Source organism: Ostrea edulis, chromosome 9 (assembly GCF_947568905.1).
Source record: "Ostrea edulis chromosome 9, xbOstEdul1.1, whole genome shotgun sequence".
In the NCBI taxonomy this organism is placed as follows: Eukaryota; Metazoa; Mollusca; class Bivalvia; order Ostreida; family Ostreidae; genus Ostrea; species Ostrea edulis.
The window spans coordinates 6448352-6472096 of NC_079172.1; the positions used below are offsets into that span (position 1 = coordinate 6448352).

Consider the following 23745-nt stretch of genomic DNA (forward strand, 5'->3'; position numbering starts at 1 on the left):
CGCGGTTCATACCCTCATGTGTTTTACGTCTTAACTGACATGTAATCATGAGCTTCATGAGATATCCGGCGTGACGTGTCGCGGTTCATACCCTCATGTGTTTTACGTCTTAACTGACTTCCCTATACTCTGTATGGCAGGCATCAGAAGCAAGAGTAATTAGTTTTCAAAGTTCTGAGAGTATCTAATGGTACTATATGTACTATGAACAAAGAAACCTAACCATCTTGAACATGTAATGAAATAGATCAAACTTTAACATTTGTATGACCTCTTTAGGAGTTAGATAAATAGATGTAAAACAACCTCCAATCACTGAGTGAACTATCTGCATTTGGTAGTGGCCATTTCATTTTGTAGTCCTAGATTTATCTATTTGAGGTGCATTAGATTGTGTAACACTTTGGAATAATGGCACATAGCTGAAAAAGGCAGCATACCCCAAGAGCAGATATTTGTATGTCCCATTCCATGAAACGGCCTGCATATAGAGTTGTTCATAATTCTCTGTGTTTAATTTAGAGTATATTGATGAGGTTATGTTTCTTTCCATTTTAATTGCTTTTCTGGACAATTTTCCTGACTCTGCCTGTAGCATCAGTACTGATGTGATAAACATAAACAAAACCTTTCATGTGATGCAATGGTGTGTGTGATCTTAATGTGACCTTCACCGGGAAGTTGGATTTACTTTTAATAAAAATCTGACCTATTCAATATGTCCTCCACTATTTAAGGTATAACTTTCATATCATGTGTAATATGTTGTACGGTGTGACCATTGAGACGAGCGAAGCCCATTAAATAACATCTTGCAACACGACTTATAGACGTTTTATCCACCTCTTAATTTAACGCGGGAAATATAACGCGGTGGATGTCAACAGTTACACTGTGACGTCATATTAGCTGCAATTTTTCTCTCTCTTTCAAACCAAGCAAAAACAAAACGTTTGAAGCTAAGAGAAAGCTTGTCTGGAATTTAAAAACGTTTATGGTACTTTCTAAACAATCTAATTATTTTAATTACGGGATTGTCAATGAAGTATACCGCAGTGACGGCAACATTTTTCCAGAAGCATTATGGGTAATACTCAACTTTTTTCAGCTGATGAAGAGCAAATCACGTGACTCATATGTGTAATCAATGGAGCGAGCTCGTCATGTCGCTTTGACAAGACCTTTCATTTCATATCATGTCCTTTGACCTTGAACTTGGAGGTTGACCTACTTTTAAAAAATCATAACCCACCGGTATATTAAGTATATCTGGAACTATTTTGGGTAGGGCTTTCATATTTTGTGTATAGATTTTTAATGGTGCAAAATATTTTTATGAATAACCTATTATAACTCCCTGTATGTGTCTCCAAATGTTGTTTACACCAAAAGAGTACTGGGGTCAACGTAGTGCTTGGGCATGTCTAAGAATTAATTAAGGTATTTTTCATTAGATATCCTGTACAACATGTTAAAGTCTGTGTCTGCTCCGCCATGCTTGTAATCGCAAAATCTCGTAGGTGGATCCAATGAAAAACCCAATCTAATTAAAATCAGACTTCTTAGATACGCGCAGACTCTTAATTACGCAGAGTATACTGTGTGGATCTAAGATGTCTAATTCTAATTAGATTGATGAAAAACCTAAACATTTACAATCAGAATGAAAATGTAGTTACTCGAGCCATTCCGACAAAGAAAGGAAAATCATATGGTGGCAGAATTTTTTTTACATTTTAACTTTATATCAAATTTAAACCTTTTCAATACTGACAAAATCACTTTTTCCTCGATCTGTACTCGTCCATTTATGTAAACACTACCTTATATGGGCATATGCAAATAACTTGACAATTAAACATGACGTACAAATTTGAATAAAAAAATTAGAGTATGTCGAAATTGTTAAAAACGGTAGAATAGAGCCTCACAAATCGTAACTTGCAGGTTGTTGATTTAGACATTGACTAAGAAACATAAAATATCATTTTATTTACATAAAAAAAACCCAGCAAATGTTTAGAATGATTGAAAATGTTGCTGGAGTGAATCACTCCAGCATCTGCACCAATACACAGATCCTCAGGAGTTGTAACCCCCCCCCCCCCAATCGGAGAGAGCTACATTCTTCCAGCTTTGGTCACAATGTGGGGTCAAAAAAATTTCATCGGAATAAAGATTGATAAAAAATCTTTTAAAAATCACAATGGCAGGGCCAAGGTGAGCAATGTGGCCCATGGACCTCTTGTTATCCAATCTGTCTGTCTGTCCATCACAAAGTTTTATAAATATAGTTTTCCCTACAATACCAAGTGTAGTTATTTGGGATAAAATAATGTTTTTGTCTGTTTTATAAATTGCACTAAGCAAAGTTTGGTAGACCAGCTATCATTTGGCAAGCTCTGGTAGGCGCCCAGCCGGTTTTGATATTTTATATATCGATATATAAATGGCGTCGGTGGCCTAGTGGTTAGGCCGTCAGACTCTTGACCAAAAGGTCGTGGGTTCGAGTCCTGGCCACAGCAGGGCCGACGTTGTGTCCTTGAGAAAGGCACTTTACATGAATTTCCTCATTCCACCCAAGTGTAATAGGGGTACCTGGCTATAGACAGTGAAAGATATTGTTAGAATGTTAGTGCTCTAGCGCTTGTAGTGGCAGCTTGCACTGTATGCTTCCTAGGAGGCTGAGAAAGTTCTAGATTGATATAAGGTCTGCCGGGGTAATAATGCATTGTAAAGCGCTTTGAGCAGCATACGCTGGAAAAGGTGCTACATGTATATAAAAACCAATTATTATTATTATTATTTTCAAATACTAATTAATTCTTGTAACATTTCAACCCTGAAATACAGTTATAAGGACTAGCAAATATTGTAATTCATAATTTGAAACATTTCACAAGCATGCAGTTGGATGAACATTGAAGACATGTAGCACTTTGATAATTCATCACTGCAACATTAAATGCTTCCATTTCTAATTTGACGAGAAAATGAATAAGTTATCAAACGTAAAATGAATAAGTTATCAAACGTAAAATGAATAAGTTATCAAACGTAAAATGAATAAGTTATCAAACGTAAAACAACAGAGATATAGTTTAGAGATGATAACGGAGTTATTGAACTTTACACGATTTCTAACAGGTATTTAAATGGATGCACAGGAATCAACGTCTATGGTGGTTTACCTTACGCACAAGAGGTTATGAGTTGGCTTCACACCTTATCATGTTTCTGAATGTACTGCATTTATCGAATGCACTTTTTCTAACTCCATTGATTTACAAGAAACTGTTTGTTTAAAACACACACTGTGTTAGTAAAAAGCTCTTCTAAGCTTATGTTATTTGTTTTTCTAAAAACCGGCCTTTAGATAGGATGTTCTTATGTGACTGAATGCAAACTGATCTTCGTAGTATTGACCAATAATGATCTGGGGTAATTGACTGTTTAGTTATGTCTCCCCTCTTCCAGGGGGAGACATATTGTTTTTGTACTTTTTTTGTCCGTCTGTCTGTCACAAAATCTTGTGAACGCTTCTCCTCCTGTATGACTTATCAAATAGACTTGAAACTTTTGTACAATGCTTCATTGCCATTTGTAGATGTGCATATTGTTGGGACAGGGGGATCCAATTATTTTCCTAAAAATTATGATGGATCTAAGAAGGGTGGAGGATGTAAAATAGTTTGTGAACACTTCTCCTGCTATATGGCTTATCGGATAGACTTGAAACTTTATACAATGCTTTATTACCATTTGAAGATGTGCATATTGTCAGGAAAGAGGATCCAATTGTTATCCTTAAAGTTATAGTGGATCTAAGAGGGGTGGAGGGTGTAAAATACCTTGTTAACACTTCTCTTATGTGGTGGCTTATCCGATAGCCTTGAAATTTTGTACTATACTTCATCATCATTCACATAATGATATTGTTCTGACCAAGAATCTAGTACTTTCCTACAATTTACAGTGGGTCAAAGAAGAGTATTTTATAGCTTATTTCAATTACATGGATATGTTCACTTTCCTACTGGTACTTCAGCATAACAGTCATTATTTATGTATCATATACAACAGTGACATTGGTCACATTGATCTCTCCCCCACCCCCCCACCCCCCATATTTTTCCTCAATACACAAAGTACAGTTCATAATGTCTATGTGCAGTACATTAAGGGGAGGATGTAATTTGGAGCACTTTCAATTTTTGGAGCTGCATGGAGAGACATTTAATTGTTTTTAACAAAAACAAATTTTAATTGAAAATAGTTTTGATTATTTGTAATTTTAATTAATTATATGCAGCAGAAAAATGCAATTAAGTAATTCACTTATATTTCATTTACATCAATAATAACTAAATTTATCTACTTCAAATTTGTACTTCATACATATAGTTTCATAGTTTGAAATGTAGTCAAATGAGAGCAATCTATCATAGCAATTTAAGGCAAAAATAAAAAACTTAAAAAAAAAAAAATAGACTAGCAATATATGCTAAATTCTGAACCCCAGCTCCCCCTCCCCTTCCACCTCTGCATCAGGTCACAAGGATTTGAACATCATTTTAATCACTGATAAATGATTGCAATATATCATATAAGTCTGAAAAAACTACCATGCAATATATGCTAAATTGTTTTGAATTTGAAACACCAGAAAATGACTACAGTATCTGTTAGCTAGGTAGCAAAAACACACCTAACAATATAAGCTAAACCCAGGAGCTTCCAGGGACTTAATTTGTCCCCCAGACCCCTATCAGGTCACACAATTTTCCTAATCTGAATCACTAAGAAATTGCTGCAAGATATCTAGCCAGGGGAAAAACACCAAAGAGCTAGGTGCTTCTGGGGGCTTCTTCTCCTGTGTTCCCATCAGGGCAATTTCAGCCCCCTTATTTTCCTTAGTTTTGTTTTTCTTCCAAAACCTATGACAAACACATAAGTCTAACTGATTTTGTTTCATAAATGTCGGAGTGAGGTTCATACCAAAATTAGGGAAACCATGTTTTATCCTCCAGGATATTTCTCAATTCACTCTGGATTCAGAACTACCAATAATACTGGTTACTACGGTATAGCTACCTGTTGTATTAATTGTACAGGATTTCTTTTATTTAGACAGTAGTCAGGGAGGAAAAATTGACACAGCACAAGGTGTTTGCAATTAAGATTCAGTCCTTGTCTCCCTGATCAATATGTTTAAACAAATTCCCATCTGCAGCCACCATACAATAGCTTCATGAAAGTTAAAAGAGATGGAGAACATTGATGTTGGTGTTTTTTGATGCTTTGTCTGGATAGGACACTGCAGTGGTTGATGCACCAATTGGGGAGTTGTTGTGTGCATTACCTGCATCACTAAAAGAGCAGTGGGGAAAAAAAACCTCTTAGTCAAGCAAGACTGGAATCTTATCATAGAAAAAAAAAATGAGAAAACTAATGGGGAAAATCCACTGTGCTTAATGTAACATTAATAATACTGTTCATTGGCACAAATCTCTTCTGCATGAGTTGGAGGTAAGTTGGTAGAAAACATGAGATGTTATGATGACAACCAGATTGAAATAAATATCAGCGACAATAAAATGTCAGGAGGAAAACTTATGCATTATTTAAACACAGGAGAAAGTAAAAGAAAATCAATCAATCAGTTTGGGATTCACTAATTTCTTTACAAGGTATAATACAGATGACATTTCTACTGTGATTCAGCAGTGAATGTGCTATGTCTACTGTGCCAATGATCTGTTAATCAGCCTCTCAAGATCTAGGGGGATTTCTGACAATTAGATTTTCATGACATACAACTGTATGTTAACTATCATCTTAAGACATTTAGAAGTGTGAGAAAGAGAGAGTTCCAAGTGAAATATTTGTGCACTCCGATGTGAACTGATCAAATGTCACCGTTTAAGTTAAACGTTACTGTGAAATCAATGATACAGATTAAGGAGGACCCGTCTCTTTTTGGCACATCCTAGCTGGATCATTACAGATACCATGGATCTATCATGTCTCTTATAACTAGGAGGTTAGTTGTTTTTTTATCTGGTAAAGAATTTTTACCACCATTTTGATGAGTAGAGAATGAGAAATAATTGTCTTTTATCTGATCAATTTTCATTGTTATCAGATTTCTTTTAAAAGATTTGTTTTTTATATTTAAACAATAAAATGCTTTTTTTGTTGTTTTATCGGGTGATGAAGGTAGTTAGCATTACAGAAAAAATTCATAACTTGCATTATAAGCGGAGCAGTGTAAAAAAAAAAAATTCTGCAGTGATTGCTACCTTCATCACCTGATAAAATAACATAGAGATAAATTTTATTGTTTGTATTTTTATGTATTTTTAGAAAATATAAACTAGATTTAAGTACTGAAATATATTGTTGACCATGTCGTTACTTTAAACTGAACAGCCAATGCACACTTTGACCTTGATGACACTCCATATTTGGTAATGATAATGAGAACAGGTGGTTCTAAAAAAAAAAACCCTGAATGAACTAGTTTGCAACAAACATGTATTCATTATCTATGATGAAAGCAATGTTAATTTCAGAAGAAGTATATGAGAGAAAGGATTTAGAGAATGTAAATACATGTATATAAGGTTATGGAGATGATTTTAGATAATAAAAAAAGCATTTAAGGTGTTTCAGTGCCTTGGTTACAAAATGGTTGCTGTAATTAGAAAAGTGATAAGGGGTTGATGATACTCTTTTGATTAATCATTTCTCGATCATTTATTTCCCAAGTAAACACTAGCTGTTCTAATTTGTTCTGAAGTATGCACAATTTCTCAGATCCAATTTAGTTTTCTCCCTAATCGTGTCAGGAATACAGAGATTCCTATAAAAGATTAGTGTTGTACGTGTATTATCATTGCATGACATTTGTGTTGCATGTTCAACCACTGGAGGACCAAGGAGAATCTGCAGAGTCACATGGTTTGAGGAAAACCAAGTTTGATTCTGTGGTTGAGGACTTTTCATTCTTCGCTGTAGTAGTTTGTCCTGTCCATGGATAATTTAGATACAAAGAGAAGAATAAAAAAAAGGGGGGCAACAAAATTTATAGATTAGTTCAAACTCAATAAAATTTGCTGCTTTATGAAATTGAACTGATTTTTAGCAAAGCCATATATTTAAATGAGCAATAATTTCGATGAATTTGTTATGTATTAGCATTTTCATCAACTTTTCATATTTTCGACTTTAGAACTACCATGCCAATTTCAACCAAACTCATTGCCAATATAATTGTGGAAATGGGGTCGTGTTTAAAAATCTGAAGAAAAACTTTATCAAAATGCCAAAATTTTTACAAAAACATTTTTTATATAGTATTGATTCAAACCATGACCCATGGGATCAAAATGGGAGAATAACAGGAGTTTACAGTTTTACATAGAAGTGCATAGGAAAAATTTTGAAAATCTTCTAGAGAATCACCAGGGTGCTGTCGGTCAAATTACGTGTAATATCGCAAGCATCCTCATGTATTGCAGATTCAAATTTGTTCAGACAAGTACACTGGATTCAGGATGACATCCCAATTAGGTTGGTTGTATATTGTTTAACGTCCGTTTTGAGAATCTTTCACTCATATGGATATGTCGCCACTGTAAAGGGCGCAAAATTTAGGCCTTTGCACGGCGCTTACAGCCTTTGTGCAGGGAGGGATCGTTTTCGTGCCACACCTGCTGTGACACAAGACGTCAGTTTTTGTAGTCTCATCTGAAGGACCGCCCCATTTAGTCACCTCTTATGACAAGCAAGGGGTACTGAGGACCTATTTTAATCTGAATCCCCATGGGGGGGATCCCAATTAGAAGTTTTTACATAAAAATATATAGCAAATATTGATGAAAATCTTAAGAAGCACAAGCTTCAGACTGATATGCAAGCATGTTTGCATATGATCATCCTCATGTAGTGTAGGTTCAACTTTGATCAAACCATGACACCCAGGGCCAGGGTACTGGCCTACCACAATAAGGGTTTAAAGTTTTAGATAAAAATGTATAGGATAACACAAAACCAGAGGGAATAATTGGCCAAATTGATATGCAAGCACCCTAATGTCACCTGGGAACAGGGCTGGGCCACAGTAGGAATTTAAAGACTTTACAGAGAAATGAATTGGATGATTTTATAAAAATCTCAAAAACCACAAGGATGCAATATAGGTTAAATCAATTTACAAACATTTTCATATAGTGTTGTAGGGTCACAACAGGGTTTAGGGGTTCAATCTGTCATATCAATATGTAAGTACCTTTAGATAGTGTAGATTCAAGTTTGTGAAAATATGTGTCCACAATGGTGGTTTAAAATTTTACACTTTTAAATAATATGTCCTAGATTACAAGTGTATGAACCAGGTGACTCAGGTGAACCTTGTGTCCATGGGCCTTTCATGAAAATGAAGGTCATGTAGAAAGGTCAAGGTTATTTAGAAAAGTATGTAATCAATGAAAATGCAAGGAAAAGAAGTATAAGAGTACCAGTTTGGAATATTACATATAATTCACACAGGTTTAAAAGCTGGGGTTGTTTTTTTTTTGTGTTTTTTTTTGCCACTCTAAGTAATTAAGTAATGAAGGAATTTATATTCATCCAGTTTTAAATACACCCATATTACAAGGGTGAAAATAATGGGGGCTTGCATATTGTAGTAGTTTGCTATATGTGCAGGAACACTTGTGACACTCTGGTACAATGCAGTGAGAACAATACAAAATTTAGTACTACTCTAATTGCATTACTGTAAGTCTACTCACACAAACTGCTAGCGTGATAATGATTTAGTCAATAGTTTGATGGCTTTACTTGTGAAAGTATACAGTGAGATGGTATATTCTCTTAATTTTAGAATAAAGGAAAATCAATTATAGGTCTCAAGAGATGAAAAACAATTATGAAGCCACATTTTTTTTCTCTAGGAATTCTTAAAACAGAAATGTCAATGCAGTTTTGAACTGTGACTTTTAAAGATTAGTACTTCAAAATACTAAAATAATCATGAGGATACAGAATACTTTGACTGGATTGTTTCTTCTAAAAAAAAAATTGAATCCAAATCGAGTAAACTCTATAATTCACTAGTATTTTAAAATTAGAGTGATAAAAAATCAAAATAAACAGATCTTCATAGAATATAGACCCAATTGATTTTTTCTGAAAGTTTTGACCATTTTCATAACATTGGATGTGCCGCAGAAATTCAATTTTGCATTATTCTTACATGGAACAGCACTTAAAACCTACAGAGCAAAGGTAAGTGAAGGTTAAAGAAATTTAGGCATCAAGGTGAAAGGTCATGGTCAAATATATCATTGACATGATAATATGCAGGCCCTGGATGACTTTCACAGTTTTAATGTTGTTCATTTATTTATTCTTTGAAATTCACAATAGGATTTATGACTGTAAGTACAAATAGAATTTGTACAACTCCAGTGACAAGAAATGCCTTTAAAATGAAAGTAGAATAATGGTATTGTTTTTGCAGTGTTTGGAACTTGTTAGAAAGATTGACTTCATAACTCCATATGACATGGTCAAAAAGGCTTTACATGAGGTCTTTTATTGGGATATATTGTAACAAGGGGGGAAATAAAGACATGTCTCTCAGATTCATCACATTGATGAATCCCCATGCAGCACAATTTGGACATTTTGAGCAGTTTCAGACACCCTTGATTGATTATCTAACGTGGGGATATAGATCTGGCTATGGGTTGATTGCTAGACATTGAGCACAAGCATGGAGGTGCTTTAACAGTTGTTTGTTGAAGGACCAGACATCAAATGATATTCCCTGATGATCAGGCTTTATATGTTTCTTTGCAGCTATGCCTTTTTATTCTTCTAATAATGTTGCCCTGTCTTGTAATATAATAAAAAAAAAACTAATATGCGAATTGTTTTTATGGCCAAGATGGCTAATAAGTTTTTGAAGGATATAGAAGAGAGTCAATAAACATCCTTTATTGAGGCTGTGTAGATGTTGTGGTACTTTGGCAGTAAATTACTATTTTCCATCCTATTAAAGTTAGAAAGGTGCACATGAATGTCACCATTTTCAATAAAATATTCCTGAAATATATTTTAAGACATGTTGCACAATAAAATTGCTATAGTAACTTTTTACACTTAAAAATTTTTGTTCTTGTTTTCAGTGATATATTACAAAGCTGATTGAATATATACTCAACTAGTTTCAAAAAGTGCCAATACATTCAGAACTCTACTTAAACAGAAGATGCATCGGCGCTTTTTTTTGGTATTACTTTGCAATATCACTGTGAACATGTGTAACTAAGCAATATTCATTTAAGAAACTAGTTGAGTACACTCAATTGGCTTTGTGATATTTTTATTATACTATTACTTATGTAGATTTTTCTTTACTTATTTCTGGATTATATATACGTGTACATGTATAAGGATCACTTTCCTATGGCAGAAGGAGTGATTTGTGTCGTCTTTTTGTTCTGGAATTCGATGGGATGAAAACTAATCCAAATAATACATGGTTTTCTTGAGAAGTAGGATGACAATTGGAAACATATCCCAGAAATTAATATAATACGTGGATTTCTTGAGAAGTAGGATGACAATTGGAAACATATCCCAGAAATTAATATAATACGTGGATTTCTTGAGAAGTAGGATGACAATTGGAAACATATCCCAGAAATTAATATAATATGTGGATTTCTTGAGAAGTAGGATGACAATTGGAAACATATCCCAGAAATTAATATAATACGTGGATTTCTTGAGAAGTAGGATGACAATTGGAAACATATCCCAGAAATTCATACTTTTGATGTTTTGTTGTTGTTCATTTACACCCAGATTGAATAACGCAGAAACTCTTAGGAGACCAATCAGTAAATTAAATTATCACAATTAAGTTATGGACAATATATCAGACATTGAGAGCTGTGTATGATATAACTACATGCAAATCAATAAACATACTTTTATCCCCACTGTTTCAAACCAGGTTCCTTTTTTTATTTCAGTATGGATGGAGCTGATCTGTGCTTTGAGATTGTCAAACGAGCTTCCATGGGCTTTGTGTACAGTGAAGCTGTGGCAAGGTGTGAACTTGAGCGAGGCAATGAGAGTTCAGTGCTCGATTAATATTTCCTTGTATATCCAGATATTATAAGAGTTCTTTGAATTCAGAAATGAAATTTGTGCTTTGAAATTTGATTTACATTGAAAAATCATGTGGATTCCGTTCATTTAGATGCCAGAATCGACTGCTCTTTTGTTGTAAAATTCTAGCTATAGATTGAAGTGTATGTTTCTGGGCTTTTTGTTTAATTCTTCAAAAACATTTTTATTTTTGTTGCATTTTAAAAATGTATCTGAAATGAATTAGATCCAGTTAGTGTCATGTGGGAAAATGAAATTTACAAATTTTAAAGGTAAAAGTTGAAACATTGTATGACTTTTTATCTGATTGTAAATCATTGGTAAGGGGGACCTAGAAACTACTCATCTCAGTAAAATTTAGCTTCACTGACATAGTTTATATGATACAAAACATCCATATAGTATGCTTTAGTGAGCCTCTTTATAATTTCAGCCATTACTTGAAACAGATTCTTGATGCCTTAAGATACTGTCACGCCAACAACATCATACATAGAGATCTCAAGCCACATTGTGTATTACTAGCCAGCAAAGAGAATTCAGCCCCAGTCAAGCTGGGAGGATTTGGTGTGGCCACTCAACTCCCTGAGTCAGGCTTGATATCTGGGGGTAAGCGTCTATGAGCGAATGATGTGACTACGATTTCTTATCTGACCATTCTTAAATGAACATGAATTATTTTGCAATTTCACTTTGAAGATCGAAACAAAAATCTTTTATGGGCATATGCTTCAAAACTTGCATATTTCCTTTGTAATTGATAATTCCATATAATTGTAGCATATCCAAAATTTTATGCAGTTTGAGCTGATGCACCTTTTGGCATCTTGAATTAGTGCATCAATTGTGTACGATAATGGATAGCTAGAGAATTTTGTATTCTAGCACAGCTAGAAATTAGCACTCATGATTCGGTGCAAAAAAATGCATTTCCTTTAAAATGATTCACCAACAGAATTACGAAGTGAAACAATGTCTGTCCTAGCAATAGATAGTATTAACAAACTTACTCATCACCTAATCCATCTGAACAATGAGAATTGATGTATTATAGAATTAAATTTCTCAGTGAATACTATATATAGGAGCAGTTGGGTAGGAGGGCGTCTCACTTTCTTGTGCTCAAATGGATAATTCACAAGAAGCATGCTAGTTATGCTTGACTAGCTAGCAGTGCAGGCACCAGCATCTATATGCATCCTAAACATTTCAATAACCATAAATAGAACTAATGTTCAACAAGAAATTTTTTGCCTCTTTAATCTCTCAAACAATAAATATATTTCTTGTCTCATATTCTTCAAGCAATTGTTTTGCATGATTGGCTGATTAATTAATGTGTTGTAATTTCTACAAGTTGCTGGGCACACAAGTCATAAACAGCATGCAATTCATGAAGCATAATTTGGTACTATATCATATGAATTATGGATTATTTGCGTTCTATTTTGAGGGGAAACAATGACTTAGTTACTTGGGTAGTGCATGGATCACCTGTATAGTTCTATTAAGAAATTCCTTACAGTATGACTTTTATATTCAAAATAATTGTATTAAACTGAACAGATGGTAAGACAGCTGTTTGTATACCCTGATACATGATACAAATGTAGCTTAAGCTTTGGTATCAATAGAGTTGTAAATGTTTCTTTTAAGATGATATATTGTGCTTATGAAAATGGCAACTGTTAATGTTTTGTGAGATTTTTTTCCCTCAGTTTTCAATATCTTTTATTACCCTTTGATTTTAAAATGAGATCTCTGCTTTATGTTATACATATACACCAATGCTAATATACAGTTTAAATTGAATATTGTGCCAGCTGTTTACATGTACACCAATGCTAATATACAGTTTAACCTGAATGTTGTGCCCCTGTTTACATGTACACCAGTGCTGATTACAGTTTAACCTGAATGTTGTGCCCCTGTTTACATGTACACTAGTGCTAATATACAGTTTAACCTGAATGTTGTGCCCCCTGCTTACATGTACACTAGTGCTAGTATACAGTTTAAACTGAATGATGTGCCCCCTGTTTACATGTACACCAGTGCTAATATACAGTTTAACCTTAATGCTATGCCCCTGTTTACATGTACACCAGTGCTGATTACAGTTTAACCCTAATGCTGTGCCTCTGTTTACATGTACACCAGCAAACTGAATGTTGTGCCCCCTGTTTACATATACACCAATGCTAATATATAGTCTAAACTTAATGCTGTGTCCCCTGTTTACATGTACATTATTGCAAATATACAGTGTAACCTATATGTTGTGCCCCTCTGTTTTGATGTTGTATGACTATGACATTACAGATGAGGAAATAGTGCATGGGTTGGAACCCTGGTTTGATCTGAGAAATGATATAGTTGGTGAGCTCTCTCTATATAGCTGTGTGGCAGATAATGGTAGAGGCTACTAATACCTTACACTCAGGGTTCAACATTAAGGCGCATTCAGTGGTCATACTAAACTAATATCATGGTACACCAACTGGTGTGGTGTTGAATTTGTCAATACAACATGATTCTCTTGGACTGAGGGGTTTTGTATGTGTTATATTACATTGTTTGATGTAATTATCCGATTTATACCTATTAGATATAAATAATGAAACTTAGCTGTATAATTGGCTGGGTTAGAAATAATAGCTGATTTAACTATTGATGACTGAGACAGTAAGATCTCTTAAAAATACTTTCTGTACTTTACATCTTTTAACCTCAGTTAGCCATAATAAATGAGAAAATGAGAAGAGTTTCTTGAGAAATTTGACTTTCTTGTCAAGATGGCTTTGCTTGTAACTTCTGTGTGACACACTGAAACACTGGTTCCTCTTTTTAATTCTATTAATTCAAAGATTCAGTCCAAATAGTAAAATACAAGACAAGGTCATTACAAATACATTATCTTACAATACATTACATTACATTACATTTACATTACATTTACAAAGGCCAAATACAAGGATAATGTATATAACAAGCACATGTTGATATGGTTCTGTTTTTAATGTGGGATGGGATTAGGTAAATGGAATGGAGAAGACACAGAAAGATTACGAAAAATGTGTGGAAAAAAGTAAAAATGTAAAATACAGTATCTATACTCCCTGTTGAAAACCAGCTAAAATTATTCTGTATTCATACTGGTAACTTATTGGAAAATTTAAATGTTTCCTGGCAGTTTATATTTAGGTCAGTCCAGGGTAGGGTTTGTTGAGTTCAAGAAAACTTGTTTAGTTAAAAATAAACAAAAAAGATTAATGTTGAACCCTGAAACTGCTTAGATTTTTCACAATTGTACAGTCACATTGCATATCAGGTATTCTAGTGCACCATCATAATGGGGGTGTCAAACAATGGCCAATAGGGAAGCTGTTGTGCAAGGAGAACACAGGGGAATCTTATTATCAAAATCAATTGACTTGCAATGGTAATTTATGCTTTACTCTTTAATAAAAGGTGTCCCAAAAAATTACTCCAAATATCCATCAATTTCTGCAGGAGAATAAATGAACAATGATGGCTCAGCATTGATTTTCTTTTTGGGTACAATGATTTGTAGAGGAGCAATGCCTGTTGCTCCTCTCTCCTGTGAATTGCATCCCAAATGACCCGGGAGGGAAGAGAAGTTTGGTCTTGGTACATATGCGCTGAAATACCTGCTTAAGCAATGTAGCCTTCATCAATGAACACCTGATCAAGCATTCTATAGAATCAAAGGTCACTCCAGGTTCCATTTATTTTGTATCTGTCAAGTATATCTGCTTTAAACAGACGAAGCTCATCTTCTTTTTTCAGTATCATTTTTCTCTCTCTCTCATTGTACCCAGCTTCTGGTTACTAAGCTAATAGCATCTTGTGTAAATGCTTTTTATCAATTATGTGCAACATTTTGTAATGAGCTTATCAATATATCCATGTGTACAATGTAACCACAGTAGAATATGTCATATTGACTTATCATGTAGCTACAATACATTATGCAATGTGCTTTTTATCAGAGAACCTGACTCTCTTTAAGCCATAACCCACTTTGGCTATTTAATGTTAAATTCTATATGATTGATAAAACAAAAGCAAACAACTTGATAGTAAATAGAAAGAAAAAAAGCATCGTCCAAAAGATTCTGACAAGAATGTTGGTCACAACCATTTTAGTTTCAGCTTGTTCAAGTCAAATTTATTTTGTGAAGTTATTTACAAGATGTGTTAATTGCTATTAGACATACTGGGTAATTATAGATTTACAGTTCCAATGTTTTTGCCTTTAATGTATTTATATACTGTAGTGATAGGCATTTCCTCATGAACGCACTGCAGGTGTAAATGATTAAGAAACAATTTTCATTTTTTGCAAATACATGAGAGTAAGAATGGTGACACTTCGCACCAGTATACTTCATGAAGCAGGTTTATACATTTAAGAAAACGTTAGTGCCTCATGAAAAGTGTGCCAGCGTAAAGCATTGCAGTTCATACTGTCGTGTTTTCAAAAATAAAATCTATTTTATGTTTACATTCTACTTTCATTTCCGTCGGAATTCCCAGCCGTTAAAATAGACGTACTATATCATACACACATTGTTCACAACTATAGCGCATTCATGAGGAAATGGCTATCATTACCGTGTGTAAAGACATCACAGGCAAATTGTAAATATTGCACTTCTGAATACAAACTACTTGATAAATATAGTGCTTCTATTTTAGCGGCTGGGAATTCTGATAGAAAAGAAAATAGAATGTAAATATTAGAAGTACATTTAGATTTGAAAAAAGCCAAACTGCGATGCTTCATGCCAGCATATTTTTTATGAAGCGTTACCCTCGTGTATTTTCAAAAATGAAATCTACTCAATTTCACTTTAGGCAGCTTTAAAATCATTTCTGGATATTTTTGTGATTTGTTGTTTTAACCTGTTTTCGTGCAGTTTCAAATTTTTATGTCCATTTTGTGTAAATGGCAAGGTAATATTTATTGTAGTATTAATGTTTGGGTTTTGGATTGCAGTGAAAATAGCCAAATTAAACTGCAGCGCAAAGCAGCTGCTGTAGTCTGAAGTATAAAATTTCGGATTTTCTGCAGGGTTTTTGTACATCATTTCGATATGGTAAAATACTGCTGTGATGTGGAACATGCTTTCTAAGTTATGCTGTGACTTACTGAAATTTAAAACAAATGTCCATCCATTTATTATATGTTTCTTGTAATATGCACACAAGTAAAGACACTTTTGTTTAAAATTTGAAATAAATTTGTATTCATGTAATGCTATATACAAATGGCCCATGTTTTACTGAAATTTGAATGCACACTCTAGATTTCTTACGTTATAGTTAAACAATTCATTGATAACGTGCTTTAATGGTCAATAATTTTGATATTGCATATTATTACAGGTTTTTGTGCAGGCATATGTAACATTATTGATATGCAAACTTAAGACAATGTACCCCATTTTGACAGGTCGGATTGGCACCCCACAGTATATGGCTCCTGAGGTGGTGCAGCGAGACCCGTATGGAAAACCAGTGGATATGTGGGGCTGTGGAGTCATGCTCTTCATCCTCCTGGGAGGCTACTCTCCATTTGTGGGCACAAAAGACCACTTATTTGAACAAATAATCAAAGGCAGCTATCATGTATGTGAATAATTTCTCTGGTATGAAATTAACATTTTCAGACCATTCTGCCTAGCTTTAAATCTAGAGGTTAATGTTATCACACTGCATTGCGTACAATAGAGTGGTATATTTTAGTGAGCACAGTTAGAACATCGGCTCTACAGTGTATAGCTGAAGCATCTGTAAATCATTGGTGTCTCATGGATTAAGAAAGCAGGGGCATTAATTATTATAATGATGTATAGGGTGGACCCCCACATCTTAATTGCCACAGGTGTTCTTCTAATGGCAGGGCACATCTTAATTCCCACAGGTGTTCTTCTAATGGCAGGGCACATCATTGGTGTCCTGATGTAAGAGCACCAATACTAGAGTTATGATCATGTAATCAGACCACATTCACCACTTTTAAAAGTGGTGGTTTTCAGGCGTTGGCAGTTGTACCACAACAGTTGTTCTTTTTAAAATAGCAGAACACTCATGCACGATGTGAAAGTGTTGGCGCTTTATTCAGTTGGAGTGTCTGCACCACTGTAGGTGATGATGGGGCTTGCGTACTTGCTACACAGTGGCACAAACTGATGGGTTTTTTATTGAAAAAAAAATAAGGTTCACTTACAGTCTTTGATAAAAGAAGTGTTTATATAAATTTGTTGTCAAGTAGGTAATATATATATAAAAAAAAACAACAAATTATAAATAGTCATTTCCCATTGTTTTCTCCCAGATGGCCAAAAAAATCTAATTTTATCCCCCCCCCCAATTTTTTTTACCCCGTGACCTTGACCTTGGAGTTTGATCTACTTTTTGAAAACTTTAACCTTGCTAATAACTTTTGAACAGTAAGTGCTAGAGCTTTGATATTTCACATGAGTGTTCCTTGTGACAAGACTTTCCGTGGGTACTAAACCTTTTGACCTTGGCGTTTGACCTACTTTTTAAAAACTTGACATTGGTCATAACTTCTAAATGGTAAATATTAGAGCTTTCATCTTGTGCATGAGCATTTCTTGTGACAAGATCTTTCTACTGGTACCAATTTTTATCCTCAAAACAGGCACATGTTTCTGAGATTTTGGTGGTTAAATAATTCTTCCTCATATTTTTCTTTACACTAAAAGCAGTTATCTAACGTAGTTTTATTAGGTTTCTCTTGTTTTTGTTTTCAGTAGTCATTAATATACATTTCAGTGTTCGAAATAATCAAATTCTAAAATATCTAATATGATATAGGGCAATTTTCATTGAACTCAATTTATAATGATAAAATTACAGATAATGCCCCTTTAAAACTAACAGTATGAGGTGTGTTATGAATGGTGTGTTGACACCTGTACATCTTATTACCTGTGATAGAATGCATGTGCTGTATTAGGAGTTATCTGAGTAAGAATTATAATGAATTGCACAAATTAGAATTTTATGCCACTTCTTCTTCAGATGAGAAAACAATGGCTCAATATTTCAAACTATGCAAAAGATTTAATCAGTCGGATGTTGGAAGTGGATCCAGAAAAACGGATAACAGTGGAAGAAGCTATACAACATCCGTGGATTAAGGTATCATATAACATGAGTAAGCCATTTTCCAACATGTCGTTGATTATTTAGATGGTGGGGTGGGGGTGGGTGGGAGTGGAGGTACTATGTGAAGAAGATGAAAATGGTACTGGCAATGTTTAACAGGTAAGTGACCAGATGGTGATTGAATAAGAAAGATATGGTGTGTACTTTAATTGCTGGGACTCTGTAGTGTCAACATTTTACAGACCCAGGTAAAAATCTTTCGTCTGTAAGTTTAAGTGGTAAATCATAATTTGTACTGCAAGTAATGTATTACAAAGCACATTGCTGGTCACGGTTTTGGTTAAATAATATTTGTTTAATGACTTACAGGTAATATAAACACATTAGATTTATGTACAGTGCTAATGGTAAAGAATCCGTGTCTTTAGAAGCATTTTGTTTTAAATTAATTAAAGGAATGGCATACTAAGAACATGATAAATTGTAGTCATTTGAAAATTTGCATTTATTTGGGTGACCACGTTATGTGACAATATCTTTATTGTAAAGTGAATCTTAAAAATCTTGGTTTTGGAATTTAGTAGAAATTCAGCGTTTTTGAAAATTAAGATGAGATGTCAAGACAGCCCAACCATTACAGTAATTAATGGGACGCTTGGGGTTTGTTTTGAGAAAGGTACTTCCATGAGAAAGGATGAAAATTCTCCATTGAAATACACTACTTGTTATGTAATGTAGACTATCCAGACTACAAGTTTTTGTTTCTTCTTTTGTGGTCCATTTGATCAATTTTACAGCCATGTTGCATGAGAGATTATTTTACCTTCAATCTTGTTGTGAAGCCGACCCTCTTGGGTGAATTGTTTGGAGAGAAAACGTCAATACTATCAATTGTATCTTCTGATGAATCATTAATCTGACAAAAGTGCATCAGCATTAATTAAAAATATACTCAAGTATGGAAATTAACAAGTAAGATTAAGGTTTAAAAAGCCCACACTGTGTTTCATTCTGTTGGCATTGTTATGAAATTTGCAGGAAGTTTTGACTTCTGACAAATACTCTCTAGTACCTGTAACACAAAGTATTTTTGAATGTCGGGCATCATTAGCAAAGTTGGATACTATGACAGGTATGTGTGGATACTAGGAATATCCGAGATTTGACTTTCTTTTCTAGGAGAGAGGAAAAATTCCCAAGGTTCATCTGCAGGAGACAGTAGAGGAACTAAAGAAATTCAATTCCAGGAGGAAATTAAAGGTAAAATAGGGAAAAAACATATAATGTCAAGTGGAAATTGGACGTAGTTGATATAATTTTTTTTGAAAGATTTGCTGGAGAGGATGCATATTCTGGTTTTGATAGAAAGAATTATTACAACCAAGTGCATACATTTTATTTGTATCATTGACTTCCCATATTTATGTAGCAATATTCCATTATCACCTGCATATGATGTTTATATCTCTCAACTGATTCAATATGCAAGAGCTTATTCTGCGTATGATCAGTTTTTAAATCAAGGTAGGCTACTGACAAACATGTTGATGGTACAGGGGTTTCAACAGTCTCATTTAAAGTCAGCATTTCGCAAATTCTATGGTCATAATAACAATCTGGTTTGGCAATACAACTTGTTAGGTTAAATGCTGTCTGGCGTGTTTTATACTGATTGTTAGGCCTTTCTTGGCACACTGATTCTGACTACTGATTACTCCGTTGACCTGATCAAGATAAAGAGCTCACGGCGGGTGTGACCGGTCGACAGGGGATGCTTACTCCTCCTAAGCACCTGATCCACCTGGTGTAGGTATATCCAGGGGTCCGTGTTTGCCCAACTTTCTATTTTGTATTCCTTACAGGAGTTATGAGATTGATCACTGTTCGTTATCTTCACATTTTCATTCAGTAGAATCTTATACAACCTACATGATATTATACCCGGTAGGGTGATACAGCCTATGTGATATTATACTTCGTAGGATAGAATATGTGAATGATCTAAATTGAATAATTCCAAGCTTTCTGATTTGCTGAGATCTCCATGTGCCTTTGATGTGAATACAACATTTGATTTTTGCAGACATCAGACCAAAACTAAATAGGGAATGAATTAGATTATTCCACTATTTCATTAAGTTTTTCACCCAATGTGATGCTTTTGCTAGCCCTAGTACATCTGTGAAAATCATACTTCTCAGGTGCCTAAAGCATGGTACTGATGGAGAAAATGTCCATAATTGTATATTAATAAATATTATTGGTATTCATTTGTTAAGAGAAGAGATAGAGGAGACATTGAAGCTTTCTTTGACCATACACCAGGTGAATATGGATTACCATGGTGATGATTGTCATAATAAGGAAATCTAGAAATGATTGATTGCTTTTTCACTGGAGAATTTCTGCCAGCATCATATGGTTAAATAAGCCATTAAGACTACAATGAGGCTGCAATGGGAAGACCAAGGTCATTCTGTACATCATTAAGTTGTCAAATGCAGGAAATTCTTTATCAGGGGGTCCAGTGAAATAATAAATTGAGCTGAAGTTACTTCTGTAATTCATGTCTGGAAAAGTCTTTTCTGCTAGGATGTACTGACAGACAATCGGTAATTGTGAAAATGTTTGCTTGATGATTTTCCTACTGATACCAGGCAGTTGTATGAATTACATATCTATGGATAAGTACTTGTGCCAAAACAACTTTGAATGTTATCTTGCATTTACTCCAACCATACTCACCGTGTACAAGTACCCAAATGCAGCATTGTTCAGAATTTTATTGTAGTAAAGCAATCATTAAAAAACCCAATCAGGTAAACAGTTCTATGCACATTATGAGGACCAGGGGATACGAATTTCAGAACTTCCTGATGTTTTTTTAAACTTGGCAAACAAGGTTGAACAGTTTCTGAATCTGGTTAGGCCAAATAGAATAATATGTGTGGTTCCAGTTACACTCCCTTGAAAAATAGGGTGGGTAGGTAGGGACTTTATTTTATTTTTTTAAATTTATTTTTTTTAATGATAGATTTTAGATGGAAACACAATTTTCTTTTACTTTCACTTCTTTGTATGTGCCATTTATATATGGTGTGATATATACCTATCAAAATTGGTAGGGATCATCCTAGTTTTGACAATTCATATATATATATTTCAAATAAAAAAATAGATACAGAAAAAAATCAGTGCATTTGCCAAAATCATGTTTTTGAACATGAAAGTAGGAAATGATATTTCAACCAGAATACTGTTTTCAAGCCCTTCCATTAAGTTTTTAAATCTATCCAACTTTTTATAAGATAAGAAGGATGACCGCTCAGTATATTCAAACAACCTGAAATTTGCACTATTGTTTATGTAAGCACTCTTTAGTTCTAAGTCACTTTCTGTCTTATGTTAGATGGCCTGTATTAAGTGTTTACAGCTTAGCATTTTAGCAGTATCTATACATTGGCTATGAATGAACTTACGGTCAAGCTTCACCTGAAGGAAAACGGGTCAAAAACCTATATGTATAGTGTTATATATTATGTACCCCTTCTTATAAAAGAAAATCTTGAAAAAAGTGTGCATTTCATTTGGCAAAATATGGTAACTGCATTTTGGAAATAGTCCAAAAAAGTTTAGGGTCGAGGGTAAAAACTAGGGATGGTCGGGTAACCGGAACCACACATATTTTTTGATTTGGCCTTATTAGCTTGTACTTGTATGACACTAAATATATACATATTCATTTGATTATGTGACACTTTTGCAAGGTTTGGACACACTAAGAAAGAAACAATGAAGGCAAATGAATTATTTAGCATCCAAGATATTCAAATAATTCATTCCATTGTAGGGTGCAATAATGGCAGCTGTATCCAGTTCCAAGTGGAATACATTTTACAATGATCCAGTTGTTCCTGATATAGGCGAAGAGGAGGTCACGTCCGCTGGTGAGTAATCTCCCCTTATCTTCACCATGGGGGAGGTTATTTGTATATACATGTACTATGAGAAACTCAGTTGCACAAGAAGCAGAAGTGAAATGTATTAAAAATATTTTAACAATTTTTTTGAAATGCATAGTTTCCCAACTGTAGCATATATATGCATGCATACAGAAAAGTTCAATTTTTATGCTTTTAACAAACCAGGCAGGATTGTCAAAATTGCTGCAGTTACTGTAATTCTCAGTAAATTGAAGTTCACAGGAAATGAAAAGTATAGCAATAGAATTGAATCCTTATGATATTATTTGATTGTGTGTACGGGATTGTGAGGAGAATTCCTATTTCACACAAGGAGCTGTGTCGCAAGTATTGGACTCGCTGGAGGAAATGCAGTGTCTGGTCGACTGTACAGGGGAGGAGACCGACCTCATCGAAAAAGTCTTCCAAGATACCAAACTCCACGCTCTGTTGTTCGTAAGTTAGACAATTTGTATCATTTACAGTATATGTACACTGACCAATGGTTTGTCAGAGATAAAGCCCTATGCTGTTTCTATGTATTTTATTTCTTGATAAAACATTAACCTTTCAGCTCAACTTAAAAATACTTATTAATGATTGATTGTAATATTGTTTAACATCCCTCTCGAGAATTTTTCACTCATATGGAGACATAACCATTACTAATGAAGGGTAGCAAAATTTAGGCCTGTGCTTGGCACTTACAGCCTTTGAGCAGGGAGGCATCTTTATCATGCCACACCTGCTGTGACACGGGGCCTCGGTTTTTCAGCCTCATCTGAAGGACTGCCCCATTTAGTCACCTCTTATGACAAGCAAGAGGTACTGAGGACCTATTTTAACCTGGATTCCCACAGGAATACTTATTGATGAAAAAAAAAATTAAAATTACAAAAACATGATATAAAGAATAAATATTTAGGCTGTATTATGGAGGATATTTCTGCACAAGCAGCTTCACCACTGATTACCCCCCGTGCCTTCATTGTTTTTATACCTTCACAATACCAACAGCCTAGAGACATGTATAAATTTGTTGAATAATTTGATGATGAGGAAGTTATGTAATGGTGATAAGAAAGTTGTATTTAATTTGCTCTTTTTGCGTTTTCATACATACTCATAACTTATACATTCTCATAACTTATACATTCTCATAACTTATACATTCTCATAACTTACAATAGTACAACATACAGTCACTAGATATTGTTCATATTAATTGTACTTAAAAAAGTGCACACGTGCTTACACTTACTACTAGCACCTGTTGGATTGAAGGTATTTACCCTCACATAGCGACAAGAAAGCTTGCTTATACGGGTTATTATTTGTATAGTTGTGCTCCTGGGAATCATTGATATCAAATTCACATTGTGGTTTTTGTACAAGATGTGCAATTTTTACAGATAAAAAAAAAGGAGTT

The 23745-nt window shown here is 34.3% G+C and overlaps 1 protein-coding gene across 11 annotated transcripts in view; it reads left to right on the top strand.

Annotated features, from left to right (window-relative positions):
- LOC125658791 (peripheral plasma membrane protein CASK-like) overlaps window positions 1-23745 on the top strand; it is a 113670-nt gene that overhangs the window by 36855 nt on the left and 53070 nt on the right. For 4 of the 11 annotated variants that reach the window (XM_048890209.2, XM_056148361.1, XM_056148359.1 and 1 more), the window contains 8 exons: window positions 11052-11129; window positions 11624-11799; window positions 13513-13569; window positions 16670-16845; window positions 18268-18387; window positions 19534-19614; window positions 22205-22301; window positions 22651-22772. In XM_048890209.2, the coding sequence (XP_048746166.2) occupies window positions 11052-11129; window positions 11624-11799; window positions 13513-13569; window positions 16670-16845; window positions 18268-18387; window positions 19534-19614; window positions 22205-22301; window positions 22651-22772 (907 nt within the window). Of the gene's footprint in view, window positions 1-5666; window positions 6044-11051; window positions 11130-11623; window positions 11800-13512; window positions 13570-16669; window positions 16846-18267; window positions 18388-19533; window positions 19615-22204; window positions 22302-22650; window positions 22773-23745 lie in introns of those variants that run through there. The other 7 variants (XM_056148365.1, XM_056148362.1, XM_056148363.1 and 4 more) reach the window with 5 other exon arrangements.